This window comes from Ranitomeya variabilis, chromosome 1 (genome assembly GCF_051348905.1).
Source record: "Ranitomeya variabilis isolate aRanVar5 chromosome 1, aRanVar5.hap1, whole genome shotgun sequence".
In the NCBI taxonomy this organism is placed as follows: Eukaryota; Metazoa; Chordata; class Amphibia; order Anura; family Dendrobatidae; genus Ranitomeya; species Ranitomeya variabilis.
Window position 1 is genome coordinate 94007308 of NC_135232.1, and position 22742 is coordinate 94030049.

The window sequence follows — 22742 nt, forward strand, 5'->3', positions numbered from 1 at the left end:
TTCACTTTTTCCCCATTATGTAGATAGGAGCAAAATTGTTTGGTGAATTGGAACGCGCGGGGTTAAAATTTCACCTCACAACATAGCCTATGACGCTCTCGGGGTCCAGACGTGTGACTGTGCAAAATTTTGTGGCTGTAGCTGCGACGGTACAGATGCCAATCCCGGACATACACACATACATACATACACACATTCAGCTTTATATATTAGATATACCTGTATGTAATCTCCTGTATATAGTATATACCTGTGTGTCATCTCACCTATATATAGTATATATCTGTGTGTCATCTCCTGTATATAGTATATACCTGTATGTCATCTCCTCCTATACATAGCATATACCTGTGTCATCTCCTCCTGTATATACTATATACCTGTAGGTAATCTGCTCCTGTATATAGTATATACCTGTGTGTCATCTCCTCCTGTATATAGTATATACCTGTATGTCATCTCCTCCTGTATGTAGTATGTACCTGTATGTCATCTCCTCCTCTATATAGTATATACCTGTGTGTCATCTCTCCTGTATATAGTATATATCTGTGTGTCATCTCCTCCTGTATATAGTATATACCTGTGTGTCATCTCCCCTGTAAATAGTATATACCTGTGTGTCATCTCCTGTATATAGTATATAGCTGTATGCCATCTCCTCCTGTATTAGCCCTCGTTCACACGTTATTTGGTCAGTATTTTTACCTCAGTATTTGTAAGCTAAAATGGCAGCCTGATAAATCCCCAGCCAACAGTAAGCCCACCCCCTGGCAGTATATATTAGCTCACACATACACATAATAGACTGGTCATGTGACTGACAGCTGCCGGATTCCTATATGGTACATTTGTTGCTCTTGTAGTTTGTCTGCTTATTAATCAGATTTTTATTTTTGAAGGATACCAGACTTGTGTGTGTTTTAGGGCGAGTTTCGTGTGTCAAGTTGTGTGTGTTGAGTTGCGTGTGGCGACATGCATGTAGGGACTTTTGTGAGATGAGTTTTGTGTGGCGACATGCGTGTAGCAACTTTTTGTGTGTCGAGTTGCATGTGACAGGTTAGTGTAGCAAGTTGTGTGCAGCAAGTTTTGCGCATGGCGAGTTTTGCGCGTGGCGAGTTTTATGTGTGGTGCCTTTTGAGTATGTGCAAGTTTTGTGTGAGGCAACTTTTGCATGTGTTGCAACTTTTGTGCATGTGGCAATTTTTCTGCGTGTGGCAATTTTTCTGCGTGTGCAAGTTTTGCGTGTGGCGAGTTTTGCACGTGTGGCGAGTTTTGCATGTGGAGAGTTTTGCGCGTGGCGAGTTTTGAGCGGCGACTTTTGTGTTTCTACTTTTATGTGGCGAGGTTGGTGTATGTGTGGTGAAATGTGCACTGAGGGTGGTATATGTGTTCGAGCACGTGGTAGTGTGTGGCGCATTTTGTGTGTGTGTTCATATCCCCGTGGTGGTGTGATTATCCCATGTTGGGGCCCCACCTTAGCAACTGTACAGTATATACTCTTTGGTGCCATCGCTGTCATTCTTTAAGTCCCCCTTGTTCACATCTGGCAGCTGTTAATTTGCCTCCAACACTTTTCCTTTCATTTTTTCCCCATTATGTAGATAGGGGCAAAATTGTTTGGTGACTTGGAAAGCGCGGGGTTAAAATTTCACCTCACAATATAGCTTTGACGCTCTCAGGGTCCAGACGTGTGACTGTGCAAAATTTTGTGCCTGTAGCTGCGACGCCTCCAACACTTTTCCTTTCACTTTTTCCCCATTATGTAGATAGGGGCAAAATTGTTTGGTGAATTGGAAAGCGCGGGGTTAAAATTTCACCTCACAACATAGCCTATGACGCTCTCGGGGTCCAGACGTGTGACTGTGCAAAATTTTGTGGCTGTAGCTGCTACGGTTCAGATGCCAATCCCGGACATACATACATACATACATACATACACACACACACACATTCAGCTTTATATATTAGATATATATATATATATATATATATATATATAGACACTATATATGTTTGTAAGAATATTTGAGCCGATGGATCCATGATATGTCCATTTTGCAAGCCTGCGCAAAAAAATCGCCATACGGATGATACACGGATAAATTTGTGCGTAAAAATCGCATCCTCGCATTGAATACGGAACAGTGTTTTGGGACAATTACTGCGTATTACGGCCGTAAAAAACGAACCGTATTTTCATACGCTGAGTGTGACGCCGGCCTGAAATGGGGTGTACATAACAAAAAACAAGTACAATTATCTTGGAACAAAAAGAGGACAGAGGACCCTGCCCCATATGGTAAAGTCATTATGTGATAATCTTATACTAATAATCCCATATGTTTAAAGAGCAATATAAAGTTTCATCTTGATGCTAACCCTTAAAGGCGTTGTCCAGATTTGGATAAGGACTTTTAATTATGCACAAAACAAATTAAAAAAACATATTGGGACATGGTAGAAAAACTATTGATGGCTGAAATTCACTTTTACAACCCCATGGGTATATACATATTGTAGTGCAGTGGGGTTGGTGCAGTGTGACAGGCAGTGACCCAGGAAAGTCTCTTTTTTAATAATCTGCGTACTCACAAACAGAAAGCAAATAGTATCCTACGGATCGCAGCCGGGAAACAAGACAGTCCGTATTCGAGACCGGTTGCCGTGAGCAACTACTCCGCCGTGTACGCTGAGGGGTGCCAGGCCTTTTGGCTCCACTTGGCTCTGTGTTGTTTCACACTAGCTGAGCTCTACAGAGCCTCCTGCTCTGCCGGTTTGCAAAACGAGACTGACACACCTAACCGTTTGCTGCAGGTTTTTCTCAAGGAACTTGTGGCCATGGGCCTGGCCGGGAGGAAACGGACCACCCCACTACCATCCTGTAGTCCGCTTCAAAAGTAAAAGCCCATGGTGGGTTTTCTTAAATCTGCCTTGGGCGAATATCATGCCCAAGACCAACTCTTACTTTTATTTTGCACTGCAATCACAACTAAGCCTGTGATTGCAATGCACTCCCGCATAGTTTCTCCTATTTAAGCCCCTTTATTCAGTAGAAGAATTTCTTAACCCAAGTCCATAGTGTATACAATCAGTCCAGATCTAAACTTATATGTGTGTGTATATATATTAAAAAAAAAGTTTCTGGAATATTAATTATTGGAGCGCCTGCATTTAGACAGAAATACCAGTGAGGTGAAGCCGTCAACTTCCCTACTCATGTACAGGTATAATGTAGCGACCTTTTATTATAGTGGACTATTCAGTGACCATCTTGTGGACTCACAGAAACAGAAGTTTTTCTGTTTTTTATATTATACATTCTCTGTATTCATGTAATGCTGATGTAACTCCAGACGCTTTTTGGTTATAATTACAATTTTTGAGTAAACCAGTGTTTTCAGACTTTCGTTCAATTCCCAGGGGTCTAAAAGTAACATCTGCAAGAGTAATGAACAAGTTCTTGGCTGTTCCCGCTGCGAGGAAGCCTGCAGCTGATCAGCTCTGCCTCATTTATAGGTGTCACTGCAGTAGGGATTAGTGGAGAAGATTCCAGGCAACGTGACACGCCGATCAGGCCAAAGAAAACCTCCGAGCTAAAATATATCTAATTTTTCAGCCATTGTTTAACCAACACACAAACTAGGACATGTATCAGTGACGATGCACATACGTCAGAACAGAGCTCTCAGCCGACACTTGTAGAATACATTCATTTTTCTACACAGATTTGAAAACTTGAATTGATTAATGAAGAAAAACTATTTTACATGGAAAAAAAGCCAAGTATTTTTTTAAAAACTTGTATGTATTGAATATTTTAAAAAAGTAAATAAAGGAAACCGGATATCCAATAAAGTAATATGCAAAATGTTACAAGGAGGAGGAAATTAGGGAAAAAAATTGAAGCAAAAAATGTGGTCAATTCTGTACTTAACCCCTTCACCCCCGGAGCTTTTTCCGTTTTCGTTTTTCGCTCCCCTCCTTCCCAGAGCCATAACTTTTTTATTTTTCCGTCAATTTGGCCATGTGAGGGCTTATTTTTTGCGGGACGAGTTGTACTTTTGAACGACATCATTGGTTTTAGCATGTCGTGTACTAGAAAACGGGAAAAAAATTCCAAGTGCAGTGAAATTGCAAAAAAAGTGCAATCCCACACTTGTTTTTTGCTTGCCTATTTTGCTAGGTTCACTAAATGCTAAAACTGACCTGCCATTATGATTCTCCAGGTCACTACAAGTTCATAGACACCTAACATGACTAGGTTATTTTTCACCTAAGTGGTGAAAAAAAATTCCAAACTTTGCAAAAAACAAAACAAAACAAAATTGCGCCATTTTCCGATACTCGTAGCGTCTCCATTTTTCGTGATCTGGGGTCAGGTGAGGGCTTATTTTTTGCGTGCCGAGCTGGCGTTTTTAATGATAGCATTTTGGTGTAGATACGTTCTTTTGATCGCCCGTTATTGCATTTTAATGCAATGTCGTGGCGACCAAAAAAATGTAAATCTGGCGTTTCGAATTTTTTTCTCATTACGCCATTTAGCGATCAGGTTAATGCTTTTTTTTTATTGATAGATCAGGCGATTCTGAACGCGGCGATACCAAATATGTGTAGGTTGGGGGGTTTTTTTATTGATTTATTTTGATTGGGGCGAAAGGGGGGTGATTTAAACTTTTATATTTTTTTTATTTTTTTCACATTTTTAAAAACTTTTTTTTTTTACTTTTGCCATGCTTCTATAGCCTCCATGGGAGGCTAGAAGCAGGCACAGCCCGATCGGCTCTGCTACATAACAGCGATCATCAGATCGCTGTTATGTAGCTAAAATGCAGGGCGCTCACAGCCACCGGCAATCAGTAACCATAGAGGTCTCAAGGACCTCTATGGTTACAATGGAGGAGCATCGCCGACCCCCGATCATGTGACGGGGGTCGGCGATGCGCTCATATCCGGCCGCACGGCCGGATGCGGTAGTTAAATGCCGCTGTCTGCGTTTTGACAGCGGCATTTAACTAGTTAATAGCGGCGGGTGATCGCGATTTCACCCGCCGCTATTGCGCGCACATGTCAGCTGTAAAAAACAGCTGACATGTCGCGACTTTGATGTGCGCTCACCGCCGGAGCGCACATCAAAGCGGGGGTCCCGACATGTGACGTACTATTCCGTCACATGTCGGGAAGGGGTTAATATCCCCTATCCTAGTAAATATGGTCCCCTCATCCCTATCCTGGTATGCATGGTCCCCCACATCCCTATCCTGGTACGCGTGGCCCCCTCATGCCTATCCTGGTACGCGTGGCCCCCTCATACCTATCCTTGTATGCATGGCCCTCTTATCCCTATCCTGGTATGCATGGCCCCCTCATCCCTGTCCTGGTGTGCATGGCCCCCTTATCCCTATCCTGGTATGCATGGCCCTCATCCCCATCCTGGTAGGCATGCCTCCTCATACCTAGCCTGGTATGCTTATCCCTCCTTATCTCTAGCCTGGTAGGAATGATCGCCCTCATCCCTATCCTGGTATGCAGGGTCCCCATCTCGTCCTAGTATGCATGTCCCCATCCCTATCCTGGTATTCATGGCCCCATCCCTATCCTGTATGCAGGGCCCTATCCTTAACCTGGTATGCATGGCCCCATCCTTATTATGGTATGATTGGCCCCCAACCCCATCCTGGTATGCATGGCCCCATCAGAAAATATAAAAAAAAAAATCATTGCACTTCCCTTCCCTTCCCAGCACTTCCCCACCACATCCAGAGCCGGTACATCTGGACTATAAGACGCACCCCCCCCCCCATTTTCCCACACTATGCTGGAGGAAAAAGGTGTGTCTTATAGTCCGAAAAATATGGTAATTCAGATAAAACTTGTAATATTAGTATTGTAGCACTATATTACATATAATAGAAGAAAGATAAACCTGACCAAGGTGCATCCTGGATACCGATTCAGTTGAAAGCAATGATGGAGAAGTGAGCACTATTATACTGTATGGAACACTATATGGGCCCATTATAATGTATGGAGCACTATGTGAAGCCATTATACTGTATTGACATTATGTGGGGGCCATTATTCTGTATATAGAACTATATGGGGGCTATTATACTGTAAGGAGCACTTTTTGTGGTCATTATACTGTAGGACGACTCTTTGGAGTTTACAGTTGGAGAATCATACTGTGATGGGGTCATCATTTTCTGTTGGGAGGACTGAGGGAGACAAAAAACAGTAGGGTCAAATTCTGTGGTTATATCTTACTGTGTTTGGGGACACTTTTAGGCATCATACTTTATTATCTGTGTTATTCAAGGTTTTTTTATCCTTTCCTATTACATGTTTAAATTGTGTAATTTACTTTACATATGTTTTTACTGCTTTTACATAACATTTTATTATTCCAATATCTTATTCTAAGATCTATTAATTAAAATGTACTTTGTGGGACAACACCTTTAAGTTTCCATATGAAAAAGTTCATCATTATATTGATGATGAGGACAAACTTCCTCAATTGTTGACATTATTTTAATAAATATCAAGGTTGGCCCGAGACTTTGTCCGAGCTTTTCATTTTGGCCCCCTGCGTAATTGAGTTTGACATCCCTGTTTTAGATGTTCCCTTTCCAAGTACGAGATTGTGTTTTAGGAGTCTGTTTTGATTTTTTTTTTCTGTTTCATCCTAAATTTTTATACAGATTACCTATACATAAAGCATAAATACCCTAAATACACTTTTCAGCAGACAGATCCATAACCGCTTAGCCTAGGTTCTTGTCTATGCGTATATTACTTGCAGCAGATTTTTCTGCATCCAAATAGTTGGCAGGAAAATACACACATTTTTGACACGGTTTGTGTGGTGTTGTGCATTTTCATCTAATTGAGTTGATTGGGTAAATAGTGAACCAAAAACTAAAAGGATTGACATGCTGCAGAATTGAAAAAAAAAAAAAAAAGCAAAACGCTTTGATAGTTCAAATCTGCAAGGAAAAAATAAGCTGCATTCACTTTGCTGGTACTGTAAAATGTTTTTGATTTTTCCGCAGTAAAATTGCATGGGAAATAAAACCTGGCAAAAATGCAGCGTGTGAATGAGCCCTGTAGCCCAGCGGCCACCAAGATAACCGCTTTTGCTGTTGGCCTATATAAAAGTCTTGGAGAATCCAAAAAATGGTCTAGATTCTTTTTAACTTATACAATTTTGTGTATACGCTAGCTTTTCTAATTGGATAATCCTACAGTATGTTGTGTAAAATTATGTCTTTTAAAGGAAATGGCCAATTTATTTTATCTCCTCTACTATACTGTAGTGCTGTTTTAACTGCTTAGTTCGCGCTCTATTTGAATCTGCTTTCTTTTGCTGCTCAGCAATTGTCCATACTCTTAATCAACCAGGTGTCAGGGACTTTCATTGAATTCTGGGGAGGAGAGTAAAGATGCTCAGACAGGGAAAGTCTGGTACTCTGTAAATAGAGTATCTTGATTCTTTCTGAGTAGTTTTAGAAAGCAGATTTTTGGGGGGATCATGAACTAGTCACATAAAACAGCATTGCAGCATGGTATTTGAGAAAAGGAAGCACAATAAGGTATGAGCTATGCTCCAAAAATTTATAACTTTGACTTGGAAATACTGCTGATAAAAAAGGGGTTAAGCTTTTACTGGTCGAACCCACTTTTGGCTGATGACCAACTCAGGCTCTGCCTTTGGGTGAGACTTAAAGAAGCCCTCCTCCCATCAAATTTTCTATCCTATTAATATATTACTATCATATTGTACAGCATTGTGTACTTACAATTGCTCATTTTGCCCTTCTCCCCAGTTAATTCTTCCTTTTTCTCTACTCTATGTAGTAAGAGGAAGTCTCTTTTCCCTTCATTTATCATCCCCCTCTTCAACTTTTGACGCAGCTGCTCTTCTCTCCCTATTAGGGACTTTTGCAGTGACTAGAATTTTAGTTTTAATGATGACTCACGCAGGGAAAATAGAATTCCTGTTTCTAGATAGAACGATTTACTCTGTTTTAATCAATGGGAAAGAGAAGAATTGACTGGGTAGAAGTGCAAAATGAGCAATTGTAAGTACACCAGTGCTTTATAATATGATGATTGCAATATATTAAGAGAATAAAAATGTTGATGGGAGCGCTTCTTTAAAAACCTTTTTCCTGCTTCTTCTTCTGCCAGTTGTCCTACTGACACACATAAGACAGGAGAAGGAGGACCTGTCTGACCTCCTAAGACACTGAGAGTATTTCTTTATAGATTTTTTTCAGTTTTAATTGCCGCATAGGACCCAAAAAAAAAGGCATCTCTGGGATATGTTTTATAGAATGCTGGGATTTCTCTGTTTTAAACACAGCAGACGTGTTACTCAATGATTATATGATAATATATTAAGTCGCTGAGAATTTTCTGTAGATTAATTTTATGCGTAAATCTGAGCGACTGTAGAACATTCTGGTTAGAAGAACATATATCATTGCCGCAACCTTGTATAATGTAGTGTTAGTCTTGGTTACCAGCCAAAGTCTAATGTAGATAATGAGAAATAAAGCGTTTTTGGGATCTCTGATTCTTTTCGTTTTGGGATGAAGTCGGTGAACACAAATGATAATTTATCTACTACAAGATGAAACCTACTTCTTTTTGTTATGCCTACCTCGTAATACCTTTATCTAATGTATTTATTAATATAATTTCTCAGGCTGTCCCATGTGCTTCAGTTTGATGAGAAAAGCCAGAAGGTAAAGGATGCTAATATGCAAGATGAAGACACCTTTGAGATCTACGATCCCCGAAACCCAGTCAATAAGAGAAGGCGAGAGGAAAGTAAGAAACTGATGAAGCAGAAGAAAGAACGTAGATAAAGGATGAGGACACATGAATGATCCTTCTTTCTTATGTAAAGATGGCGATTTGGGTTATAATTTCCATGTTGTTGGTTTTTTTTTACTATTAGCAACTGGTCCATTCAATGGCGGTCATTTTTGTTTTACCAAATGCATTAGAAATGTTTTACTACATCCATAACTGAAAATGTAGATTCATCAAAGCCAGTGATAAGAAACAGTTTTTATCTAGAGCAATCCAGTTTTCTGTTTTCATTTAGTAAAAGGTGTCTACGGAAAGAAAAGTGGCATCTCATTAGAAGCTTTGGAATCCTACTTCCCGTTTTTTTTGTCCAGCAGTTACGATAGGTCTCATAGGATGAATTTATAGAAGCCCTCCCATTATCATTTTTATCCTCTTAATATATTGTAGTCATCGTATTATATAGCACTGTGTACTTACAATTGCTCAATTTGCCTTTCTACCCAATTAATTCTTCTGTTTTCCATTAAATCTATGACATCACGTGATTAAAAACTGACTAGCTGAATCCTTCTAAGTTCTATGTAGAAACCGGAGGTCAGTTTTCTCTGTATGAGTCATCATTTGTTGCAAAAGTTAATGGCAGGGAGCAGCTGGGTCAGAAGGTCAAGAGGGGAATGATAAATTCAGGGAAAAGAGACTTCCTGTTTCTACATAGAGAAAAGAGGTTAACTGGGTAGAAAGGCAAAATGAGCAATTGTAAGTACACAGCGCTATATAATATGATGACTGCAATATATTAAGAGGAGAAAAACTGTGATGGAACTGTTTATTCAAGCAAATTAATTAACAGTCACAGTATTAAAGGGAAGTTCCACAAGATCCCTGATTTACCTGTTCATGTGTAGATAGCATCCAGAATAAAAGGTGAGATACAAGAATTCTGCCATGATGCATGTGTCATTTAAGGCAACTTAGACAATCCGATAATCAGAACAAGTGTATGTTAGGTCGCTCACTTGACAATTGTCTTTAAAGATGCCAGCAATCACCCAGCCAGCAAGATACATGTTCGTCGGTTGATTGACTTATTACTATCAGCATTAAGATCATCGTTATCAGCAGCACAGGAGATATGTGCCCATAGCGATGACATTCTTTGGGCACAAAACTATCGTATAAATTATTCTGTTCTCAAAGATTTTTGGTCGGTGTGTCTAAACAGGCCATTAAACGACCGCCGATCGGCTTGAGTGTAGCTGTTTGGAAGTTGTTCAATTACCTAAGTCAGCAAGTGTAAAAAAAAAAAAAAAATCGCTGGAACAAATTTTAACTTTAAATTGGTATATCACCAATTAATATTTATCATCGGTCCACATGAGTAGGGCATGATTTCTGGGCATCTATCCCTAAAATGAGGCATCCCAATCACCAGCCACCAACAAGCACTGAGATCTCATGTTCTAACAATCAGTGTTCAGATCCCAGTATGAAATATCTAAGGAATCACTCATTCCTTAAAATTGGGTAGTGCATAAGTGTTGGGGATTGTTCACACCATGTTCCTGACCTATACCTCTGACGGTAGGCTGCAACATATCCCACTGCATAGGCATAAAGTAGGATACATCATCTATAAAGCCCCTTTGGAGAGGAACATCCCAGCTAGGGAAAGCATGAAGGCCAAGAGAAACTTTCATGGAGGCAGTAGCAGTTACTCAGGTGGTGACCAATTTGTCGGAGAACTTTGTCACCTGCCTAGCGCACCCCTACCTTTCTCCCACTCCATCGCACAGTCCTACGCTGCATATAGGAGCTGCAGGGATGTAGTTGTTCAAACCAGCTACATGGAGGCCAAAAAGACACTCATTTGGCTGCCGCATGGACATATTTACCATATACATCGGGAGCTTTTATGATAATTGTAGGGTCAACATGTGGTGTGATCACGACCTGTCCTTTCTCACCCGTCTTGTAAATATCTGCTCGATGTTAGCAGGTGTAACACCTCTGAAATGGAACAGACAGTGATTGTGTTATTCAGACATATTACCTTTACGGCAATAATATGTGAACTATTTTTAATACATCCAACTTTTACGCAACTTGGCGAATTAAAGCTATTGTCTGACCGATGTACATACTTGCTTCAGGTAATCACCATTATCTGTAATGACCCAAGTATGTATCATGAGAGAGGGAAAAACAGCTGTATCGCATCATGGCAGCATATTATTCCTTACAAGGAAGTCTTTGTACGAGCTGTACTGCGCTTACAGCAATCACCCTTAATAAAAAGGTACACAATGCAAAAGAATCCTCATTTTTATTTTCTGCATGACATAGCTCTCTATTCTGTACGTTCTTACGTTGACTTTGTGGATTGCAGCATTGTTGTTTGATCACTGTGTATGGTGTCACTCCTTGCAGGTAGTTTGCATCTAGTGACGTTTCATTTTCTAATGCAATCAATAAAGTATATCGTATAATGTTTCTAGTTGGCTGCATCGTAAAGGTAAAATTTGGGCAAAATGATACAAAAACTGAACACAGAAAGTTTTTTAAAAATGTTGTGGGCACACAAGTCTAAACTTAAGGGTGATCATAAATGCCTCTCTGTTTTGCATTGGGAGATGGGAGGCGCATCTGTTGGCCGCTTGCCAGGTATCACGCACATGTACTAGTCTGATTATTAGGCAAAGGTATGCGATATCTTCTGGGGGAGTTTTGTGGGAAATCCACATGGAAAATGGATTGTGTTGATTTTGTTTTTAAACTACAGCATGTTAATTTCTGTTGCGTAAACCACCTTTTTGTTGCAAATTTTTAGCCATCAATTTTAATGGGAGCCCTAAATCCATCCTAAACTGGAGACATTGTTTTGTCCCTACTTTTGTGCATTTCCACAACAAAAAACTTGCCTGAAAAAAATGTGGAAAGTAAGTGCTTGTTTTATATGTACACCATGTTCCAAATTATTATGCAAATGACATTTTTCTCAGATTTTCCTAAAATGTCGGTGCAAATGACAGTCAGTCTAATAAGTCATCACCCGTTAGAGTATACATCGAATTTTATTGAAGAAACCTCCCAATGATAACAGTATAATCTCCAAAATGAATAAAGACTCAAAATGCACTGTTCCAAATTATTAGGCACAGTAGAATTTCTAAACATTTGATATGTTTTCAAGAACTGAAAATGCTCATTTGTGGAATTTGCAGCATTAGGAGGTCACATTCACTGAATAAAAAAGCTATTGAACTCCAAAATATCCTAACAGGCCAAGTTACATGTTAAAGGGAACCTGTCACCCCCAAAATCGAAGGTGAGCTAAGCCCACAGGCATCAGGGGCTTATCTGCAGCATTCTGTAATGCTGTAGATAAGCCTCCGATGTATCCTGAAAGATGAGAAAAAGAGGTTAGATTATACTCACCCAGGGGCGGGCGGTCTGATCCCATATGCGTCGCGGTCCGGTCCGGGGCCTCCCATCTTCTTACGATGACGTCCTCTTCTTGTCTTCACACTGTGGCCTCTGACCTTTCCCGGCGCCTGCGCACTGCAGCACTTTGCTCTGCCCTCAACAGGGCAGACAAAGTACGCCTGCACCGCAGCGTGAAGACAAGAAGAGGACGTCATCGTAAGAAGATGGGAAGGACCGGACCGCGACGCCCATGGGATCGGACCGCCCGCCCCTGGGTGAGTATAATCTAACCTCTTTTTCTCATCTTTCAGGATACATCGGGGGCTTATCTACAGCATTCCAGAATGCTGTAGATAAGCCCCTGATGCCGATGGGCTTAGCTCACCTTCGATTTTGGGGGTGACAGGTTCCCTTTAAGATAGGAACCCTTCTTTGATATCACCTTCACAATTCTTGCATCCATTAAACTTGTGCGTTTTTGGAGAGTTTCTGCTTATATTTCTTTGCATGAAGTAAGAATAGCCTCCCAGAGCTGCTGTTTGATGTGAACTGCCTCCCACCCTCATCGATCTTGTGCTTAATGATACTCCAAAGGTTCTCTATAGGGTTGAGGTCAGGGGAAGATTGTGACCACACCATGAGTTTATCTCCTTTTATGCCCATAGTAGCCAATGACTCAGAGGTATTCTTTGCAGCATGAGATGGTGCATTGTCATGCATGAAGATGATTTTGCTCCTGAAGGCAGGTTTCGGCTTTTTATACCATGGAAGAAAGTTGTCAGTCAGAAACTCTATATACTTTGCAGAGGTCATTTTCACACCTTCAGGAACCAGCTGTTTACCCATGATTCTAGCCCAAAACATGACTCCTCCACCTCCTTGCTGACGTCGCAGCCTTGTAGGGACATGGTGGCCATCCACCAACCATCCACTACTCCATCCATCTGGACCATCCAGGGTTGCTCGACACTCATCAGTAAAAAACACTGTTTGAAAATTAGTCCTCATGTATGTCTGGGCCCACTGCAACCGTTTGTGCTTGTGAAGACTGTTTAGCGGTGGTCGAATAGTAGGTTTATGCACCACAGCAAGCCTTTGAAGGATCCTACACCTTGAGGTTCGAGGGACTCCAGAGGCACCAGCAGCTTCAAATAACTGTTTGCTGCTTTGTAATGGTATTTTGGCAGCTGCTCTCTTAATCCAATGAATTTGTCTGGCAGAAACCTTCCTCATTATGCCTTTATCTGCATGAACTCTATCTGTGGTTTTTTTCAGTCACAAATCTCTTCACAATATGATGATCACAATTAAGTTTTCGTGAAATATCTAATGTTTTCATACCTTGTCCAAGGCATTGCACTATTTAACTCTTTTCAGCAGTAGAGAGATCTTTTTTATTTCCCATATTGCTTGAAACCTGTGGCCTGCTTAATAATGTGGAACATCATTTTTAAGTAGTTTTACTTTAATTAGAATCACCTGGAAAATTATCACATGTGTTTAAGATTGATTTCAGTGATCCATTTGGCCCTGAGACACAAAACCATCCGAGTTTATTTGAAAACAAAACAATAAAATCTTTGACACTTAAATCCAATTTGCAGAATAATTTGGAATACAGTGTAGAAACGCTGAAGAATTCTAAACTGATGTAAAGTCTGCACCAAATATGTAACATATAAACCTGGGCTTAAAGAAGTTGTAGAAAAAGCTTGTAAACCAGCTCACCCTCTGGGAAATTCAATTAGCATAGAAAGCCCACGATCAACACCACTGCATGGTGTGCAATGATTGCAGAGAGAAAATGATCCAGCTTCCTAGCCAAATAACTTATAAAAATGTAAGTTCTTTATTTTCAACATTAAAATGGAGGAAAAATTGGAAACCAACACATCGACAATCTGGAGTTGTTGGTGGGGGGGGGGGGGGGGGGCATTGGTAACCAATAGCTGTAACCAAATGAGTTTCAAACGCTCAATGCGTTCTTGGACTTGGTTTGAAAGAAGTTGTCCACTACTCGGACAACCTCTTGTTGCTATATTACCCTGTGTAAAATAACAGCCTATAATCGCCCTGTTCAGTGATGTCGGCATCTGTCCTCCCAGGGCTCTTGTGACGTTATGCAGCCAATCAGCCACTGCACTCTCACTTCCTTTTTGAAAACTGAGATCCAGAAGAAGTGAGAGCGGCTTCTCTCTGACTTTATCCAAATGTCTGTTGCATCCACAGAAAGTGAGAGAGAAACAATCACTAATTGGCTGCAGGGCTCACGTGGCATAACAAGGTCAATGCAAGCCCCAGAAAGCAGGTTCCAACATCACTGGAACAGCAGCGGCATTGGAGGTGAGTAATGGCTGTTATTATTTTACATGGCAAAATATAAGGGATTGATACGGAATTGTCTGAGTAGTGGACAATAAGGTTTCTTTATCAAAGTGCTGTTCATTTTTGAAGCCCCAAACAGAGTGTTCCATAATCATTTTTCCTATTTGATGAGAAAAGTAAAGATGCCAATATGCAAAATGAAGACACTTGAGATCTACGATCCCCCAAAGCTTGTCCATAACAGGAGACAATGGGGAAATAAGAAACTGATGAAACACAAGAAAAATGAAAGATAAGGACTCCTGAAAGAACCTCTTTTTATAAATTATATGATTTTCATGCTGGGGTTTTGATTGTATGCCAGAAAAACAATGTGACGGGGTGTACGGCAGAGCAGGAAGGGACAACAGACCGAGGGACGATCCAACGAGATTTATTAAAGCAGGGAGCATACAACATCAAATATCCATAATGTCCTTCAAGTCCACGAGAAGTCCACAATAAGTCCAAGTAAAGAAACAGATCTGGAGGTGCTTTCCAGTAATCCCGCACCCGATAAACGAAACAATAGTCGTTCCACGAGTCCAACAGAATAGATTCGGGGGCACCTCCCGATAATCCTTGTGCCAGCTAACAAAGCAATAGTCCACACGAGTCCAAGGGATCCCAAAACAATCTCACAAACGACGAGATATGTCCTCAGCTCAAGTCTCGCCCCGTTCGCTTCCGCAGTCACAGATGGACGTGGGGTCTTGCCTCAGCTAAGAATCCCCACACCTTCTCCTTTAAGGATCAACTCACATCTGATCTCAAAAATAAGAATGGATTGTCTGAGCTCCTGGGATCCGCCCATGAAGGGGGGTAGGGGTCACACCTTCTATTCAATGGTTGGGTCCACCAGAAGATTCTAGACTGGTCGGCTCCGCTTAGTCTATCTAGTATGTACATTTGATTAGCCACCTGCTGTGAGGAAGAATGGCTATTCTTTCACTAGTGGTGTTGACAAAGCTTAATTACATTATAGCTTAGGGCTGCAAGTATTGGGGGAAGGAGGCATATTGTTACAGGTGAACTCCCAGCACAAGAAAATACATAAATTACAGCTAATAGAAACCAGAGAACAGTTACATACATCAAATTGCATATTATTCAAATACAGGACAGGGCAAAAGTACATATGACAATCCCTTCCCCTTCCAATTTGTGTACGTACTAGGGACCTCTGCAGGTCGCTGTTTAAGTACACACAGGCATGGCTGACCGGACTCAGGGCTCCTCTTGCCTGGACAGTCCATCTGCATTTTGGTGTTGGCTGCCTCTTCTATACTGTATGGTAAAGTTATAGGGCTGCAGAGCCAGGCTCCATCGTAGTAAGCGTCCATTGTCCCCAGAGACTCTGTTCAGCCAGATGAGGGGATTGTGATCAGTAACCACAGTGAATTCTCGTCCATACAGATACGGTCTTAGTTTCCTGAGGGCCCACACTACAGCCAGACATTCTTTTTCAACAGTTGCATAGGCCACTTCTCGGTCCAACAATTTTCGGCTGAGGTAGGCAATGGGGTGCTCGTCCCCAGCTGCATTCACCTGGCTGAGTACAGCTCCCAGTCCATAAGCAGAGGCGTCCGTCTGCACAATGAATCTCCTCTTGTAGTCTGGAGCAGCCAGAACAGGGTCGCAGACCAGAGTGTCCTTCAGCCGGTTAAAAGCCTCATCACAGGCTGGAGTCCAGACCACCAGCCGGGGCATCGTTTTCTTGGTCAGGTCGGTAAGAGGCTTGGCCACAGTGCTGAAATGAGAAACAAATTTTCGGTAATAACTGGCAGTGCCCAAAAAAGCCATAACTTGTTTCTTAGTTTGGGGTACAGGCCAGTCTCTAATAGCCTGGATTTTGGCAGGTTCAGGACGGAGCTTCCCTCCTCCCACTCTATGCCCTAGGTACTGGACTTCACCCATCCCCAATTGGCACTTATCTGGTCGAATGGTTAGGCCTGATGCAAGAAGCAGGTCAAGAATAACGGCTACTTGGTTCAGATGTTCCTCCCACGTCTGGCTGAAGATGGCGATATCATCCAAGTAGGCACAAGCAAAGTCACCACATCCCCGGAGGATCTGGTCCACCATTCTCTGGAAGGTTGCAGGGGCATTCTTCATTCCAAAGGGCATGTTTAGAAATTCATACAGACCAAAGGGGGTTATAAAAGCGGACCGTTCTCTCCCTTCCTCCGTCAGAGGGATTTGCCAGTATCCCTTACTGAGATCCAAGGTAGTGACATATCGGGACCCAGCCAGGCGGTCTAGAAGTTCGTCAATACGGGGCATTGGATAAGGATCACTGACTGTATGGTCGTTTAGTCGTCGAGAGTCCACACAAAATCAAGTACTCCCATCCTTCTTGGGTACTAACCACAGGAGAGGCCCAAGGGCTATGGGAGGCCTGGATTACCCCAAGCTGTAACATCTCCAGTTCGTGCTGCATGGAGTGTCGAACTGATTCAGGTACCCGGTAAGGAGCCTGTTGTATGGGACGGATACCCTGAGTGTCCACATGATGTTGGGTGACGGTGGTTCGACCTGGTTGGGATGAGAAAGCAGCCCGTCTCTGTTGAAGCACTCCCAGCATCTGTTTTTTCTGTAAGGAATCCAGGTGATCTCCCAGTGGAACCTGTTCCACAGTGGATGGGGCTCTCGCTGCTTCCACGAGATCAGGTAGGGAGTCCTCATCCTCTTGACCGTCTTCTGAAGCCAGCCGACTGCTTGCTATCATTGGATTGTTCCGGTCATGGTAGTCCTGAATCATATTCACATGGACAGTCTTTTGTCTTAGCCCCTGATCATCTAAAGCAAGAAGATAATTGGTGTCATTTAGTTTTCTGAGAACCCAGAAGGGACCCTCCCATGTGGTCTGCAGTTTATTCTGCCGATGGGGAACAATCATTAAGACCTGTTGTCCTTCTACAAACTCCCGATAGCGTGCTTTACGGTCATACCATGTCTTCTGTCTGGTTTGAGCCATCCGCACATGACTCTGGGCAAAACTAGCAAGTTGAGCCAGGGTTTCTCGCATCTTTAGGACATAAGGGACAACAGGGGCTCCTGTATCCTCAACTTGCCCCTCCCAGTATTCCTTGAGCAGGGTTAAGGGTCCTCGGACCTTTCTTCCATAGAGTAGTTCAAAGGGGGAAAACCCAGTGGACTCCTGGGGAACTTCCCGATAGGCAAACAAGAGATGGGGTAGGTACTTCTCCCAGTCTGAATCTCTGTCAGTGAAGGCCCTTAGCATATTCTTCAGAGTGCCATTGAATCGTTCACAAAGTCCATTTGTTTGGGGATGATACGGGGTCGTTCGGATCGCTCGTACTCCACAAGTGCGCCACAGGCACTGGACCAGCTCTGACATGAACTGGGAGCCTTGGTCTGACAAGATCTCACTGGGGAATCCTACTCTGGTAAAAATGGTAACCAAGGCCTCGGCCACCTTGGCTGCAGAAATACTTGACAGGGCCACAGCTTCTGGATATCGGGTGGCATAGTCCACGACAGTGAGAATGTACTGCTTTCCAGATTTACTTGGTTTAGCCAGAGGTCCAATGATATCGACAGCTACTCTTTGAAAGGGTTCTTCTATTATAGGGAGCGGTTGCAGGGGTGCCTTTGGGTGATCTCCGGGTCGCCCTCTACGCTGACATATGTCACAAGTTCGGCAGAAATGCGCTACGGCTTGGGATATCCACGGCCAATAGAAAGTTTGAGTCAATCGTCTCTCCGTGCGAGTTTTGCCTTGATGGCCAGCCATAGGAATGTCATGAGCAAGGTGTAATAGGGGAATTCTGTACTTCTGAGGAACAATCAGCTGTTTGCTATAAGTCCAGGGCTTATCTAGGGAGTCGGCATTGGTAACCTGATATAGAAGTCCATTTTCTCTGATAATTCTTTCCCCGTTCTCCCCTAGCTGCCCTATCTCAGCTCGAGCTCTAAAACTAGCAAGTGTGGGGTCAGTCTCTGCCTCTTGTCTAAACTGAACTTTATCCCAAGTAACATTCATATTATCCCCACAAGAAGAATCACTCACCGGCTGTGACGGCAGTTCTGGTGGCCTCATTTCCATGGATGGGTTGTACACGTCCACATCCGCTGCTCTCTTGGCTTGACTTCTGGTTACCGCACCAACAAAGTGGCAATGAAGATTTCCCACATCATTTCCTAGAAGAACATCTGCAGGGAGGCCGCTCATCACACCGACCATGCATTGTTTGGCCCCAAAGCCATAATCCAGGGTCACACTCGCTCTTGGAATATATCTCTGGGTGCCTCCAGCCAATTCAATGGCAATTCCTGGTCCCTTTTGAATTGCTTCTGGTTGAATTACTCGGGGATCAGCTATGGTGAGGAAAGCCCCAGTGTCACGGAAGCCAACAACTTTTTGGCCATCCAGCACGACCTCCTGTAGATGTTTGTGCTGAAGATCAGAAGAACAGGTGGCTGGGGCTCGCACCCCATAGACTCCTGGTAGGGGAGCCAGGATATCAGAGTCACTTGGCAAGTCATCAGGGACTGAATCCAGCTCTTCTCCTGGTGAGGGGGTCTGTAGATAATGAACCGGCAAAGATGGTCTGTAGCTGTTCTGCCTCCGAACACCTGGACATTGGAATTGCAGATGCCCAGGCTGCCCACATCCATAACATCTGCGCTCTGGGATTCTTCCTCCACGTCGTATTCCCAAAGGTGGAGCAGGAGTAGTGCGAGGCACAGTCACACGAAGGTCACCATGAGTTGATGGTCTAGTGGGATGGTAAATATTGGAGGCCTAAGGACCAGGGGCCGCCAGCTGCTGCAGCTTCCTCCACAGTGGCTGGTCTCCTCTCACGCACCCATTCCCGGATCTCAGCAGGGCACTTGAAGTAAAACTGCTCTTTTAGGATAACCTGGAGGAAGGTCTCCCAGGTTAAGGCCTCCTCTGCCTCCAGCCAGCGATGACATATTTGTTTGAGTCTGTGGGCATACATCTTGAAAGACACTTCCTCATCGCAGGCTAAAGTACGGAACTGAGTCCTGTAAGTGTCTGGGGTAACAGCATAATGTTCTAGAATAGTCAGTTTAATCTCTGCATACTCACAGTTCCCCCGAGGGTCCATAGCTCTATAGGCTGCGGCAGGTCCACCCTCTAAGAGCCCCACCAGATGTCGGACTCGCTCCCTTTCCGGGACTTCCATTAATCGACACTGATGCTCAAAGTCCTGGAAGAAGCCCTCAATGTCGCCTGCAGCCTCATTAAAGGGCTTGAAGTCTTTGCGGGACACTCTGGGGAGTTCCCTCATGGTGGGTGCTGGGGTTACAGTCTGTCTGGAGCTTCTAGCTGCTTCCAAAGCGATCTGCCTCTCCAGCAATACCATCTCCTGAGCTCTATGAATGGCCTCCCTCTCCTCGGCTCTGTGAATGGCCTCCCTCTCCTGAGCTCTGTGAATGGCCTCCCTCTTATCGTCTATGGTGGCCTCTTCTCCCAGCAATGCCAACTCCTCGTACCACACAACCCACTGACTTTTTTGGGTATTTACCACCGGCTGCCGTCTTTCCTCCGTTTGCTGTGGGGATCCTTCCTCAGCGTAATCTTGCAGGCAAACTCCTTCCAAAGCCTCAATAAGCTGCTCCTTGGAGAGTCCCTTGTAGCTGACTCCCAGTTCACGGGCCTTTGTTTGTAGGTTCATCGCAGTCCAGTTCTTGTACTCTGCGGTGCTGGTTCCCGATGTTGATGGGCCTTTGTCCTCCATTCCTTCTGCTCTGATCCCACCGCTGCCACCAGTTTGTGACGGGGTGTACGGCAGAGCAGGAAGGGACAACAGACCGAGGGATGATCCAACGAGATTTATTAAAGCAGGGAGCATACAACATCAAATATCCATAATGTCCTTCAAGTCCACGAGAAGTCCACAATAAGTCCAAGTAAAGAAACAGATCTGGAGGTGCTTTCCAGTAACCCCGCACCCGATAAACGAAACAATAGTCGTTCCACGAGTCCAACAGAATAGATTCGGGGGCACCTCCCGATAATCCTTGTGCCAGCTAACAAAGCAATAGTCCACACGAGTCCAAGGGATCCCAAAACAATCTCACAAACGACGAGATATGTCCTCAGCTCAAGTCTCGCCCCGTTCGCTTCCGCAGTCACAGATGGACGTGGGGTCTTGCCTCAGCTAAGAATCCCCACACCTTCTCCTTTAAGGATCAACTCACATCTGATCTCAAAAATAAGAATGGATTGTCTGAGCTCCTGGGATCCGCCCATGAAGGGGGTAGGGGTCACACCTTCTATTCAATGGTTGGGTCCACCAGAAGATTCAAGACTGGTCGGCTCCGCTTAGTCTATCTAGTATGTACATTTGACTAGCCACCTGCTGTGAGGAAGAATGGCTATTGTTTCACTAGTGGTGTTGACAAAGCTTAATTACATTATAGCTTAGGGCTGCAAGTATTGGGGGAAGGAGACATATTGTTACAGGTGAACTCCCAGCACAAGAAAATACATAAATTACAGCTAATAGAAACCAGAGAACAGTTACATACATCAAATGGCATATTATTCAAATACAGGACAGGGCAAAAGTACATATCATGACAAACAAGAAGCTGAAAAAATGGTTGAATAAAAACTTACTTTATTAGGTATTCTCCCTATCCCACAGGGTTTTGATTGCAATTTTAGTAACTGGACTGTTCAGTGTAAGTTATCCATATTTTGTCATGCCCCAAATAACATTAAAAAGTTCCAAAACTATATTTCTATCAATCTTTATTTTAATTACCGTATTTAAAATATTTAAAGGGAACCTGTCACCACGTTTTTGGAAGATGGGATAAAAATAGCGTTAAATAGGGGCAGAGGTGGGCGTTACATTAGTGTGTGTGTTATGCGTTTATTACCCACCTAAGTTGCCGAAATAACTTTGCAAAGTCTCCGTTTTCGCCTGTCAATCAGGCTGGTCAGGTCACATGGGCGTGGTGTCTTCACCCAGATTTGGCGTAGTTTTCCGTTGGTGGCGTAGTGGTGTGCGCATGCCCAAAGTCCGGAATCCTCTTCCAGGGGATTTAAAATAGCGCGGTGTTCGTTATTGCATTGGTGATCGGTGGGCGCGGCCATCTTCCTTTGGCCGCGCGTGCGCAGAAGCGGCGCTCTGCTGGCCGCGGCTTCAGGAAAATGGCCGCGGGATGCCGCGCGTGCGCAGATGGATATCGCGGCGGCCATTTTCCTGAAGCCGCGGCCAGCAGAGCGCCGCTTCTGCGCACGCGCGGCCAAAGGAAGATGGCCGCGCCCACCGATCACCAATGCAATAACGAACACCGCGCTATTTTAAATCCCCTGGAAGAGGATTCCGGACTTTGGGCATGCGCACACCACTACGCCACCAACGGAAAACTACGCCAAATCTGGGGGAAGACAACGCCCATGCGACCTGACCAGCCTGATTGACAGGCGAAAACGGAGACTTTGCAAAGTTATTTCGGCAACTTAGGTGGGTAATAAACGCATAACACACACACTAATGTAACGCCCACCTCTGCCCCTATTTAACGCTATTTTTATCCCATCTTCCAAAAACGTGGTGACAGGTTCCCTTTAAGAAAGGACATTCAGTTAAACCTGAGACTAGGAAGGGATCAGAAGTCCTAAAAGTGATTGATACATAAAGAACCCAGACCACAAGGATATAATGAACTTTGGTAATATACTCTTCTGCCAAGCAATTATCAAGCAGTTATGAAATACTAATGTATCCATAGTTTGCTCTGATATACAGATGTACATTAACACTTCAAAGTGCAACGTGTAAATACTTAAGTTAATATACTTCAATGGACCTGATCTGGAAACCTTTCTGCCCTTACTACAGGAGTTGCTTTAAAACAAGGTCTTGTCCTGTGGCTCCAAGAATCTGATCCGTGTTGCTACTTAATAAGCCTTTTGATCCCCGGTGTTTATAATGACTTAAGTCCTTTACTACCTTATTGTTCTTTACCTGTGCTGCGGGGCTTTTGTAGGCCACTTTCACATATTGAACCAGAACTTTCTAGTGTTGCGTATTGTATCTTCAAGTACTTAACTGTTCCAAAGATTCCCATGAGTTTTCCCATCGTAAAAGGCGATTCGGTCACCTTGACTGTAAAATATACTAGAA

General features: G+C 43.4%; 1 protein-coding gene across 1 annotated transcript in view; it reads left to right on the forward strand.

The window, feature by feature from the left end:
• CWC27 (CWC27 spliceosome associated cyclophilin) overlaps positions 1–9095 on the forward strand; it is a 270523-nt gene extending 261428 nt beyond the window's left edge. The window contains exon 14 of the mRNA XM_077286145.1: positions 8714–9095. Within this exon, the coding sequence (XP_077142260.1) occupies positions 8714–8876 (163 nt within the window). The 3' untranslated portion in view covers positions 8877–9095. The remainder of the gene's footprint in view (positions 1–8713) is intronic.
• Positions 9096–22742: the final 13647 nt, after the last annotated feature.